Source organism: Pristis pectinata, chromosome 31, assembly GCF_009764475.1.
Source record: "Pristis pectinata isolate sPriPec2 chromosome 31, sPriPec2.1.pri, whole genome shotgun sequence".
NCBI lineage: Eukaryota > Metazoa > Chordata > Chondrichthyes > Rhinopristiformes > Pristidae > Pristis > Pristis pectinata.
Window position 1 is genome coordinate 12,762,307 of NC_067435.1, and position 12,187 is coordinate 12,774,493.

General features: G+C 40.0%; 1 protein-coding gene across 4 annotated transcripts in view; it reads left to right on the forward strand.

Annotated features, from left to right (window-relative positions):
• The window catches only part of atg4da (autophagy related 4D, cysteine peptidase a), a 30,529-nt gene that overhangs the window by 11,611 nt on the left and 6,731 nt on the right, over nt 1–12,187 (forward strand). For all 4 annotated transcript variants that reach the window (XM_052042047.1, XM_052042050.1, XM_052042049.1 and 1 more), the window contains exons 5-10: nt 594–960; nt 5,339–5,409; nt 7,591–7,736; nt 8,093–8,171; nt 10,302–10,378; nt 11,808–11,927. In XM_052042047.1, coding sequence (XP_051898007.1) covers nt 594–960; nt 5,339–5,409; nt 7,591–7,736; nt 8,093–8,171; nt 10,302–10,378; nt 11,808–11,927 — 860 coding nt within the window. The remainder of the gene's footprint in view (nt 1–593; nt 961–5,338; nt 5,410–7,590; nt 7,737–8,092; nt 8,172–10,301; nt 10,379–11,807; nt 11,928–12,187) is intronic.

Sequence of the window (12,187 nt, forward strand, 5' to 3'; positions counted from 1 at the left end):
ACCAGTCTTGGATGGGATCTTTCCCTACCACTATATAACAGCTTGCATCTGTTTTCTAATGCAAAGTTACCACTTTGGGGGAACACTAGAGTGCGGTCTGTCGCCATGACATTTTTCTAAGTTGTTTCTGTTCTCTGCCACCTACACAGCTCCAACGAAACTCAGTGTAAGCTTTTGATGAGGCATGTTATGGTCTACCAGACTGAGCAATGAGTTCAACAATTTTGGATACTAATTTATTTTGTCCCACTTAAACCTCCTCTAAACCCTTTATCATTTTCTTTCTTTACATATTGCATTTTTGCCTTCTATTATGTTGCAGGATCATTTTTTAGATGTTTATATCTCCTGCAGCCTCCAGTATCAAATGCATTCCCTTTTGTTTCCCCTCTTTGCATTGTTAACCAAGCTTAGTTCTAACTATTTTTAGTTCTGATGAAAGATCATTGAGTAGTTTGTCTCCATGGATGCTGTTTGAACTGCTGAGCATTCCCATCATTTTCTGGTTTTATGGAATAAAAGCTTGTTGCACTGGGTGAATTTAATTTCTGTAGTATTGATGGCTCTGGTTTAAGTGCCCTCCTTTCTTTTAGACTGGACCTGGCCTGATGTGTTACTCTCTGTTGAGTCGGAAGCTGAATCCAGATCACCATCTAAATCCAACATTACCAACTGGTCAGCCTTCTCTGAGGTCTTCAGCTCCCAGTTGGATAGAAGTAGAAGCCTCTGGCATGCCCAAGGAACCACTGTCACGCAAGCGCGTGCAGGGACATTGAAACGGGTCAACCTTGACTCGTACAAAATGGACAAAGAGGAGATGGAGCATCGGAAAATCATTTCCTGGTTTGGAGATCACCCCAAGGCCCCGTTTGGAGTACACCAGCTTGTAGAATATGGAAAGAGCTCTGGGAAGAAGGCTGGAGACTGGTATGGCCCATCCATTGTAGCACATATAATCAAGTAAGTAAAGCCACTGCAACTGCAGCAAAGGGAGAGCTGTATCTATGTAGCACATTTCCAATCTTCAGAGTGCCCAAAGTGATCCTATGATACTACAGGAAAGATGCCAGTGTCCCAGAGAGGTAGCAGAGGAGATTCACCAGGACATTGCTTTAATTGGAGCATTTCCATTATAAAGAGCAATTGGATGGTGTGGGTTTGTTTTCCCTGGAGCAGAGGAGACTGAAGGGGGACCTGATTGAGGTATACAAAATTATGAGGGGGATGAATGGGGTAGATGGTAAGGATCTTTCTCCCATAGTGGGTTTGTCTAAAGCAAGAGGGGATAGGTATAAGGTGAAAGGTAGGAGTTTTAAAGGGGATCAGAGGGGGAATTGTTTCACACTGTGTGGTTGGAATCTGGAATGTTCTCCCTAAGGTAGTGGTGAAGGCAGGTACTCTCTCAATGTTTAAGAAGCATCTGGACGTGAATCACTGAGCCAGAGAAGGCTATGGATCAAATGGGGGTATGGATAAGTACAGTGGTTGGTGTGGACACAGTGGGCTGAAGTAGTGGTGTTTCTGTGCTGTATAACTCGTGCTCTATCTGATTTTTTAATTGTTAATTGGGGAATACTTTGGAAATTTAGTCACTGTTATACATACCTGAGATGAGTACATTGATTTGACTTGGTGATGCGATACAGGAACATGGGGAAATAGAAGCAGAAAAGTCCCCTTTAGCCCCGCAGGTCTGCTGCTTATTTTCTTAAAATTATGGCTGATCTTTCACCTCAAATCCACATTCCACCCAATTCCCAGATGAACTATCAATTAATTGTGGCTGTACATTAAATCTTACCATCTGTGTTTGCTTACATAAAGCTAATTCTTGGCAATACTGAACAAGGCCATTTAGTGGTTTGTATTGTGCCTATCCAGAATAATCCTCCAAACGTTTATCTTGCTCACTTTCAATTTCCATTAATACAGGAGGTGCAGTGAGCTTTAACTCGGCCACTCTTCCAAACATCTTTATAGTTCATGGTATGAAGACATTTCACCTGTGCACTCACTCATTAGTGCATTTAAAATGATGACCCCTCTTTACCGTCCCCCTCAACAAGAGGAAATAGTATTTTTCAATTTGCTTTATGTTGACATTTCTATAATTTTAAGACTTTGTTAAATCTGATGTCATTGGAGGGTTGTCTCCTGGACAGACATCGAACGAATTCCCTTCTTGTCTGGAAGTAGTGTTGTGGGAACTTCTACAGTCACCTGAGTAAACAGGCGTGGCCATGGTTTAACGACTAGCTGAAGGATAACATCTCCGATAACATGGCACTTCTCAGTACTATACTGGGGTTTCACCCTGGATTGTGTGCAGCTGATCCAGAGAGGGTGGAGACGAGTGTATCTTTAGATGTATTCTAACACGATGTTAGAACTTTAAAATGGTTTTTGACGCAGTACTTCCAAGAACTTATGTGCCAAACAATAGTGCCCTATTACTAACATGCTGCCATGTAATTGGCCCCCTTGATCATAGAGTAAGTAAATGGTGCTTTACTTAGCAACAAACAAACTAATTAAGAGCAGAAGAAGATCACTTAGCCTCCAGGTTTGCTCTGCCATTTAATAAGATCATTCCATCTGCCTGTGGTAACCTTTTATCCCCTTGTGGATTGGGTATCAATCTGTCTGCTTTAAAAAATTTTCAGAGTCTTTATCTCATCACCAAATTTAGTATTCATGCCTTTGCATGCGCTCTGTCTTAAATGGGAAGTTGTTTATTTTTAAACATTGGCTCTAGATTCTCATGAGAAACATCCTCTCCATATCCACTCCTGTCAAGATCCCTTGGAACCTTCTGTTTCAATCAAGTCACCTTGCTCTTTTAAACTCCAGTGGACACAAGCCCAGCCTATCCAACCTTTCCTCATAAGAGAACCCACCTATTCTAGCTATTAGTATACTAAACCATCTCTGAACAGCTTCCGACACACTAACATTCTTCCTTTATGTAAGGAGACCAATGCTGTACACAGTATTCCAATGTTATCTCACCAGTGTCCTATGTAACCGAAGCATAACCTCCCTTCCTTTGCATTTAATCTCCCTGTCAATAAACGGTAACATTCTGTTACCTTTCCTAACTACTGAGATGAATGGCTAAAGAAATTAGATCTATATTCTTTGGAGTTCAGAAGAATAAGGAATGATATTGAAACACAAGGTCCTTGGGGTGCATGACACGGTGGATATCAAGATGTTTCCGCTAGTGGGAAAATCTTGAATGAAGGCGCACACAGTTGCGACATTAGGTGGCAGTCATTTAAAACTAAGGTACACAGGAACTTCTCTCAGAGGATGGTGACTCTCTAGAATTCTCTACCAAGAGGCTTGTGGTGGCTAGATCATTGGAGGTATTTAAAGGGGAGGTAGATACGTTTTTGAAGGGTGGAATTCGGGGCTATGGGGAAACAACATAGAAGAGATGAGGCCCAGGGCAGACCATGCTCAGATTGAATGGTTGGGTAGGCTTAAAGGGTTGAGTGGCCTATTCCTATTTTGTTTTTGTGTTTGTATGTAGTTACTATACCTGCATACTAGCCTTCTGTGAATCATGAACTAAGGCTCCTTTGAATCTCAGAGCTTTGCAATCTTTCGCTATATAGATTAAATGCCTTTATTTTTTCTCTGCCAAAATGGGTGATTTCACATTTTTGCACATTGTACTTCATTTGCCAGATTTTTGCCTACTCACTTTATCTCTTTGTCCCTTCGCTTCCCTTCACAATTCACTTTCCTATCTATCTATTGTATTGTCATCACATTTAGCAAAGATTGATGCCTTCATCCAAGTCATTTATATAAGTTGTAAAAAGTTGAGGCCCCAGCATTGATCCCTGTGACAGACTGCTCATTACATCTTGCCAGCTGGAAAGGGACCCATTTATGTATACTCGTTTGTTAGCCAGCCAATCTTTTATTCATGCCAACTCCTGCACCATAAACTTTTATTTTCCACAATAACTTTTTGATACAGCACCTTACCAAATGCCTTCTAGAAATCCCAATATATGGTGCACTCCTCTTTATCCACAGCATGTGTAACTTCAAAGAAGTTAAATCACATCTGACCAATTTATTTTCTTTTCACAAAGCTACATTGTCTTTGCCTCATTACCTTGAATTTTTTTAAAGTTCTCTGCTATAATATCTTTAGTGATAGCTTCAACATTTTCCCTATGACAAATGTTAAGCTAACTCCCCTATTCCCTGCTTTCTATCTCCCTTTCCTATCTAACAGAATTTTTCCAGAAGGAATTTTAGAAAATTAAAATCAATGTATCAACTATCTCACTGGCCGCTCTTAAGACATTTTGGATGAAGTCCATCAGGACCTGAGGACCTCGAGACTTGTCAGCTCACTGAACAATTTACTCAGTGCCACTGCCTGAGTGATTGTGTCATTTTTCTGTTCCCATCCGTCCCTCTGAGTTCCCAATTTATAGCTATTTCTGGGATGTTGCTTGCATCCTCTATAATGAAGGCTGATGCTGGTGTAAAATCCCAATTAATACATTTGCCATCTCCTTGTTTCCCCATTATACATTCCCCAGGCTTGCTCTCTATAGTACCAAGGCTCATTTTGTTAAACGTCTACAGAAACTCTATCTGTTTTTATATTTCTGATTAGTTTTATCTTTTAATTATTCCTTCCTGAGTAATCTTTGTCATTTTTTTTCATATTCTGTGCAATCTTCTGATCTGCCACCTATCTTTGAACAATTAATATTTTTTTCTTTGTTTGATACAATCTTAAATCTTAGTTAACCACGGATGCTGGGTCCTCCCTTTTGGAATGTATCCTGTACATTCTGAAAGATCCCCTTAAATATATCCACTGCATCTTGACTGACCCCTTAATATAATTTCCAAATTTACTTTAGCTTGTTTTGACTTCATGTCCTTGTGGATTCCCTTTTGAGTTTAAAATACCAGTCTTGGTCCCATTCTTCTCTCCATCACACTGAATATAAAATTAAATCGTACTATGATCACATTATCTAAGGGTGCATAAGCTGGGAAAGTCATTTATCTGGGTTGAATTAACTGATTTTGGCATTTGGCCTAATATGGAATTAACTCAATTGGCTGGAGAAAATATTACCCAGACTCTTTCCCTTGAATGTTTTTCAGTGATTGCAGCTGGAAGTTCTCTCACTATTGAACATTTATCTGAAACACTGCGTTGTGAAGAAATGCCACTTGGCTGAGATGCTAAAAGGCCTTCAGATGGGTCTGAAGAAATATTGGGAACCTGAATTAGTTTTCAATCATATTTTCATTGTCATTGGCTTTCATAATCCTGATTCTCCATTTCTTGCAGGAGAGCAGTGGAAAAAGCTGAAGACTCTGAATCTCTTGGCATTACTGTCTATGTATCGCAGGATTGCACAGGTGAACATGCACTCTGATTCATTACGGGCGTACAAGTTGAGCACTGCGCTAGTGAGATTAGAACTGCTTGATTTTTCTTTAAGTTGAGGTTACTGCTGGCAGAAGCAAATTCACCTAAATTTAACTATATCAGATTTGATCAAGGTTTACAAATTACAAGTAATGTTGGTAAATATAGAAAAACCGTTTTCATTGGTAGAAGGATTGGTAATTGGTTTACACTGATCTGTACACACAATACACTAATTGAAAGAATATTAGAAGCGGATTGAACAGTAATTTTCTAAAAGGGAATTTTACAAATATTTGAGGGGATTTTCTTCATTCTGCTGCTTGGGAGGATTCCATCTTCCCTATCCACAGAACTGTGCATTAGTGGCAATTGTTTTGTTCGGTGCTTTTACATGAGTATTTGTACCATTCACAGCAAACTCTGAGTGATGTGTGTGTCTGGGGTTGAAAGGGATGGGCACTGTTTAAAATTGCTGCAAATCTTTGTCAGCTGTGGGAAAGTATATGGAAATGTGGCCCATCTAAACTCATCATTTATAATATTGGAAAATTGGACAAAAAATATTGGAAAATTGGTTTATTATTGTCACATGTACTGAGGTGCAGTGAAAAACTTTGTTTTGCATGCCATCCATACAGAACAAAGTTTTTCACTGTACCTTGTACCACTGTGCCTAATATCTTTGGGATACTGAACTATCCTTTGAGATAAGTGAAGTGAGTTTTAAAATAAAGGCAATGGATAAAGAATCTGATTTTATGAAACAACTTCAAGGGCTCCGAGTTACAGTGCAGCACAGTGGCGCAGCCAGTAGAGCAGCTCCCTCGCAGTGCCAGGGTCAAGGTTTAATCCTGACCTCGGATGCTGTGTGTGTGTAGTTCACACATTCTTCCTGTGATAACGTGGGTTTCCTCTGGGTGCTCTGGTTTCACCCCAAAAATGTGTGGTTTGGTGGGTAAATTGGCCCTAGTGTGCAAGTGAGTGGTAGTATTGTGGGGGGAGGGAGGAAGTTGTTGAGAATGTGGGGAGAATTAAAATAAAATGGAATTAATGTAGTCGTGGTGTAAGTGGGTGGTTGATACTGAAGGGCCTGTCTCCATGCTCTTAATGAAGTTGTGACTTTGATAACCAGTCATTTATCATTTTGTCTACAACTTTGTTGTGCTTCAAAAGGCCATCCCTGAAATAAGCCACGTCATGACAGTGCTATTTCCAACCCAAGTGAAGACGATTAATTAAATCCCCTACCATTAAGTCTACTGAATATGAATAATTCTCTGCCTTCCAAAGTTATATTGGTACTATTCTTGCTATGAAGAGGTAAATGGGAAGGTACTTATTTTGCCCTCCCTATTAATAGCAACTCTGCACACAATGTATTATTAAGAATAAAGAACTTTAATTTACATACCACCTTTCAAAACCTCAACATCCCAAATGGCTCTGTCACAGGGTGCTTTTGGAGTGCAGTCACTTCTAGAATGTAGAAAAGTAAAATGGCCAGTTTTAACTTGGTAAGCTCCCACAAATAGCAACAACATGTATGTGACTGGATAATTCTGTTTCAATAATATGGTTGTGAGGACTAATTAAATGGTCAGACGACTGGGAGAATTCTCCTGTTCTTGTTACGATAATGTCATTGGATCTTTTCCCTTTGCTGGAGGGGCACAATTATTCAAAGGATGACACTTCTAATGGTACTGGCATGGAATGTCATCCTAGATTATATACACAAATCTCTAGTTGAATTTGAACCTACAATATCTGTCAGGAAGAGAAGAGTGCTACCCACATCTGATTTCTCAAATGGAGTGTAAACTGCAGGTAGAACCAAAACTAAATCAAATTTCTCATAAGTAAATGCCTAACTCTCAATTGGTTGTGATATCAGTGTCACCATTTCTTTGGTATCATGAAATCTGTTTATTAATTGACCTTGAATCATCTTCACAATTGGTTGAGCATTTTCTGGTTTCAGTCTCTTCACTAGGTATTTTAAAAATGTTATCTGATTAAATTTTGAAGGTTCCAAATGAATCCAGTGCAAATTTTACAAGATGATTGCAGGTAGATCATCAAAGTTTTGCTTTAGGTGTGCAGTTTTAATATAATTCTGAGGAGAATGCATTTGAAGTTGGCAATTATTTCTTTTCCTTGTGGGACAGTGTACAAAGGAGATGTGGTGAATCTCTGTGAGACGCAGTTAGAGGGTGGAAAAGTTCCTGGTTTGGATTGGAAGTCTGTTATTATCCTGGTGCCTGTTCGACTTGGAGGTGAAAATCTCAACCCAGTGTACATGCAGTGTGTGAAGGTAAACAGTGTGGTTATAATTGAATTATAAATCTTGTGTGCACTCCGGTACTTGTAGCCTTCTCGCCCATCAGCTGTGGTAGTCATTTTGATTTTCAAATGCTATGTTTTTTTGAGGAAAATCTCAAATAAGGGTGCATAAATTTAACAGATTGAGGCCATAGTTCACATTCTGCAAAGATGGTCTCTGGCATGTTTTCTGCTCTTCAGGCACTGTGCCTTGCTCCTGTTGGTGGCCAGTTCTTGCTGTTTCCTTGCTGATGTACTCTGGTACATCTCCCTATCTCATCGCCCTTGTGGCCTTCTACAGAGATCTCTTGGAAGTGTACTAGGCAACTGAATCTTGTATATTTGCAGGAGATCCTGAAGCTTGAATGTTGCATTGGAATCATCGGTGGGAAACCCAAACACTCACTTTACTTCATTGGATTTCAAGGTAGGTATTGATGTAGAGTACATCTTAGTTGTCCTATATCTGACTAGACGAGTATAGTGACCTGTGTTGGGCTTAGGAACAGGAAAAGAGAGCTGGAAGTACTAACTGAATATGCATCTTTGACAAACATTTGAGACACAAGAGAATGCAGATGCTGGAATCTGGAGCAACAAACAATCTGATGGAGGAACTCAGTGACGTTTTGGGTTGAAACCCTGCATTGGTCTCAATGCAGAGTTTCGACCCGAAACATCCCACAATTTCTTTGCTCCCGCAGATGCTGTTTAACCTCCAGAGTTCCGTCAGATTGTTTGTTGCTTTGACAAACGTTTGCTGTGAAGGAATACACATATACGTATTATTCAAATGAAAGACATTGTAGTCAGGGGAAACTGAAAGGTGTGCTTCATTTGGAGTATTTGGTTCTCTGCTGAAACTGGCATGTGGTGAAGATTGGACCCACTGATTTTCATTTACAAGTACTTGAGATTTTATTTACTTCTGTAATGTACTGGGGGGTTGTGATTATGATTTATTTTAATGAATGAGTCCAGTTAGGATGTTGCTTGGATTTGATTGGGCCGGTTAGATTGGTGATCATGCCATTTCTATGTGTCACAGTTATTTCAAATTCCCAGAAGGTTTTCTTCTTCAGAGAATTATCACTTCATGGAACAAATTTCTGACTCTGTGATTGCTAAAGTCCTTGAAAAGAATTTGTCAAGTTTCTGTGTGAAACAAACATGTCCATTATTAGGTTAGTTGGTTTAGGTTGTGATGCATCTTGGAGAGATTTCCTAGGATCTTCCTTGTATTGATCATGAGGTTTTTTTTGTTGCTGCTTGTCCCAAAAGTCAGCACATCGTGGAAGGGATAGTTGGACTGGGGAGCAGTTTGTTCTTGTGAACTACATAATGCGTGTTTGTACCAGAGTTGGGAGAAACATCATCCCTGGCTGGGCCCACGAGCATTTTCTGCGTTTGAGCTGCCTATTCTTCAAAACTCTAGAGTGTATTTGCCCAGTCTTTTGCTAGTAAGATAAATTCTAATACCCCACCCTCTCCTAATCATCCCATGGATCAATCTGGTGAATTTTCGTTGTACTCCCTTTCATCACAATTATATCCTACCTGAGGTAGGGAGATGAGACCTGGATACAATATTCCAGGTGCAGACTCACCAGGACCCTATTTAATTGCATTACAATATTTACTCTTGTATTGAAATCCTCTTGCAGTAATGGTCAAAATATCATTTGGCTTTCTGATTGTTCAATGTAGTTGAATAGTTTTTAATGTACATTTCAATCTCCCACCATTTTAAAAAGAATATTGTTTCTATTTTCTTTTACTAGTTAAGCGGACTGTGTTGCATTTCTCCACATTATAGCCTGTCTGTATCCTGGCCTATCTAGTTAGCTAGTTAGCTTTTATACATCCCCTTGTAACCCCTCTGCATCCTCCTTGCAACTTGCACTGCCACTCAACTGTCCATTATCAGCAAATTTGGATACGTTGCATTTTGTCCCCTCATCTAGATGATTGATACGTATTGTGAACACCGGATCCCCAGCACCAATGCCTCAGTAGACCAATAGTTGTTCCAACCCAAAAATAACCCATGTATTCCTATTTTGAGTTCTATCCATTAATCGATCATCAATCCATGCCTGTATGTCCACAATCTTGTGCTCCAAATTTTTCATAAGTTCCCATACCAAAGATTCTCTCAAAGTTCAATGCACCACATCCACTGATTGCCCCATCTCAGTTCTATTGATTGCACCTCAGACATGCTTTTCCTTTCATTCATCCATGTTAACTGCCTAATCCAACGATTAATTTCTATGCCATGTTACCACTTTCTTAACAGTAGATTCTAGTTTTTCCCTTCGACTGATGTAGGGACCTAGACAACCTTTAGAAATTATTCTTGAATATGCATCCATAGGACCATGATATTGCCTGTACGCTAGAACTCCCTGGTAAATGGGCAGTTTTGTTAATCGTAAAAGCCTACCTAGCCTGGGAATACCGAACTGTTCCCAAAGCTATGCTAGCGGAGATTACTAGCACCTTCAGTGGAAGGTTAAATTGCAGTGAAGCAGTCTACGTTCTTATTACTTTGCAGATGATTTCCTGCTGTATTTGGATCCTCACTACTGCCAGCCAGTTGTGGATGTAACTAAATACAACTTCCTGCTGGAGGTAAGTAATGCCCGGCTGTTGCCACAGGACGGGTCTGTGCCTGCTGCTGGCCTGGTTTCAGTTAGCCAAGCAGTTGCTGAGATTTTTCTTTAAGGTAGGGAGAGCACAGATGTACCTTGAGAGCCAGAAAGACTAAATCAAGACAACAGCTTAGAGCTATCTGTTGTGGCATCAGAAGGGTGTTTTTCAGTTTCTGCTCTACTTAGTGAAGATATTTTATTGCTTTTGTGTGTATGTCAATTTTTACAACAGCTGTTTCTTTGTATACTACAAACAAAATAACTGCTTTGTTAGAGAGGAACTTGAATCTTGGTTATTATACAGTGTACCAGAGTTAATACAGAGGAATTGAAAGTTGGTGTTAGTTCACAGTGGTGCTTGCTGTTTGACAAAACAAAGTTTTTGTAACATAGCCTGGTGTTTGGGTAGGTTTTTCAGGCAGAGTAGCAAGCTTACTGCTTTATTTAATCATTACTGCATGGTCTGCTATTTAAGAGCAGTTACGTTCCTGAAAGCTTCCTTAATTGCTGCTTTGTGATGAGCTTTGAGTACAATGGATTTATAATTGGCATCAGGATGAGTAGGGGATACCTTGCAAGGGTCACTCCTGGATGCGTCTGTGCAGGGCAGATTCAGGATGCTCTGGGATTGGTCGATTTACTGAATCCGGTGGGAGAGGAGGGGAGGTCAGCTGTTCTCAAAAGAACCAGAGACAAGGAAAGAAATGCAAAGGTAGACTGGGAGGTTTTTCTAGAATATTCACTTCTCCCCCTACTACTCCCATGTGCTCCTAAAGGACACCCAACCGTGTATCAATGTTTATATTTTTTTTGTCTATCACACTCCTTCATGCCCTGTTAGACTTTTCTGCTTCAGATTCAAGAGGTCATAGTCATGGTATATATAGATAAGAGCACACTGAACAAGGGCCAGTTTATGAACACATTTGCTGCAAATTAGTTTGCAGTAATCCACTTGCTTAAAGGTAGCAATAAAAACCACTTTTTTCCCCTGGTTAAAATACTGCTGGGCATCAATTTGTTGTGATATCATTCCATAGGAGGTGGATGCTTATAGTACACATCACCAAACTGCCTATTGTTCATGTGAGCTAATATCAACAAATGACTGAGCTGAGCTGATCTTGTTCTTGCCTGATGTCTACACACTGTAGAATGATCAGGAGTTGGAAGCTGAGCTAATTATTCGTACTCTTCCCCCGTCTCCAAAGCCCCTCCACTGCCCCATCGTAACTCCCCCACTCAGATTGAGATGGTGAGCATGTAAGAGGAGGATCTCGCTGATATTCTTGCCAATGCAGCTTGGATTGATAGAGGCTTGGATTTATGTTTTGGGATCTTAGAGTGTAAAGGAGAATGAAGCATTTAACATAGAGAACTGTTCATTAATGGCTGTTTTTGTTCCACAGTCATTTCACTGCATCTCTCCAAGGAAGCTGTCCTTCAGTAAGATGGATCCTAGCTGTACTATTGGGTTTTATGCAAAGACTAAGGAGGATTTTGAAAATTTGTGTCAAAATGTCACAAAGGTAAGTCAGTAAATGGTGCAATTTTTTTTTAATCGGTTACTGAAGCTGTGTTTTGAGAAAGTATAACAGGTGAAATGTTGTAACTGTAGCTGTATGTCTTAACTCTGAAATAAACCAGTTATTTTTCTCCTGTTCTCTTCTGATCATTATTTGTGTGAGGTGTGTTCTGGCTTTTGAACCACTGGTGGTTAAGTTTGTTGTTGCACCATACTTGGTGTTACTCTAGCGAGTGCTGCCCTTCTGGAGAACAGTCCGTGGCA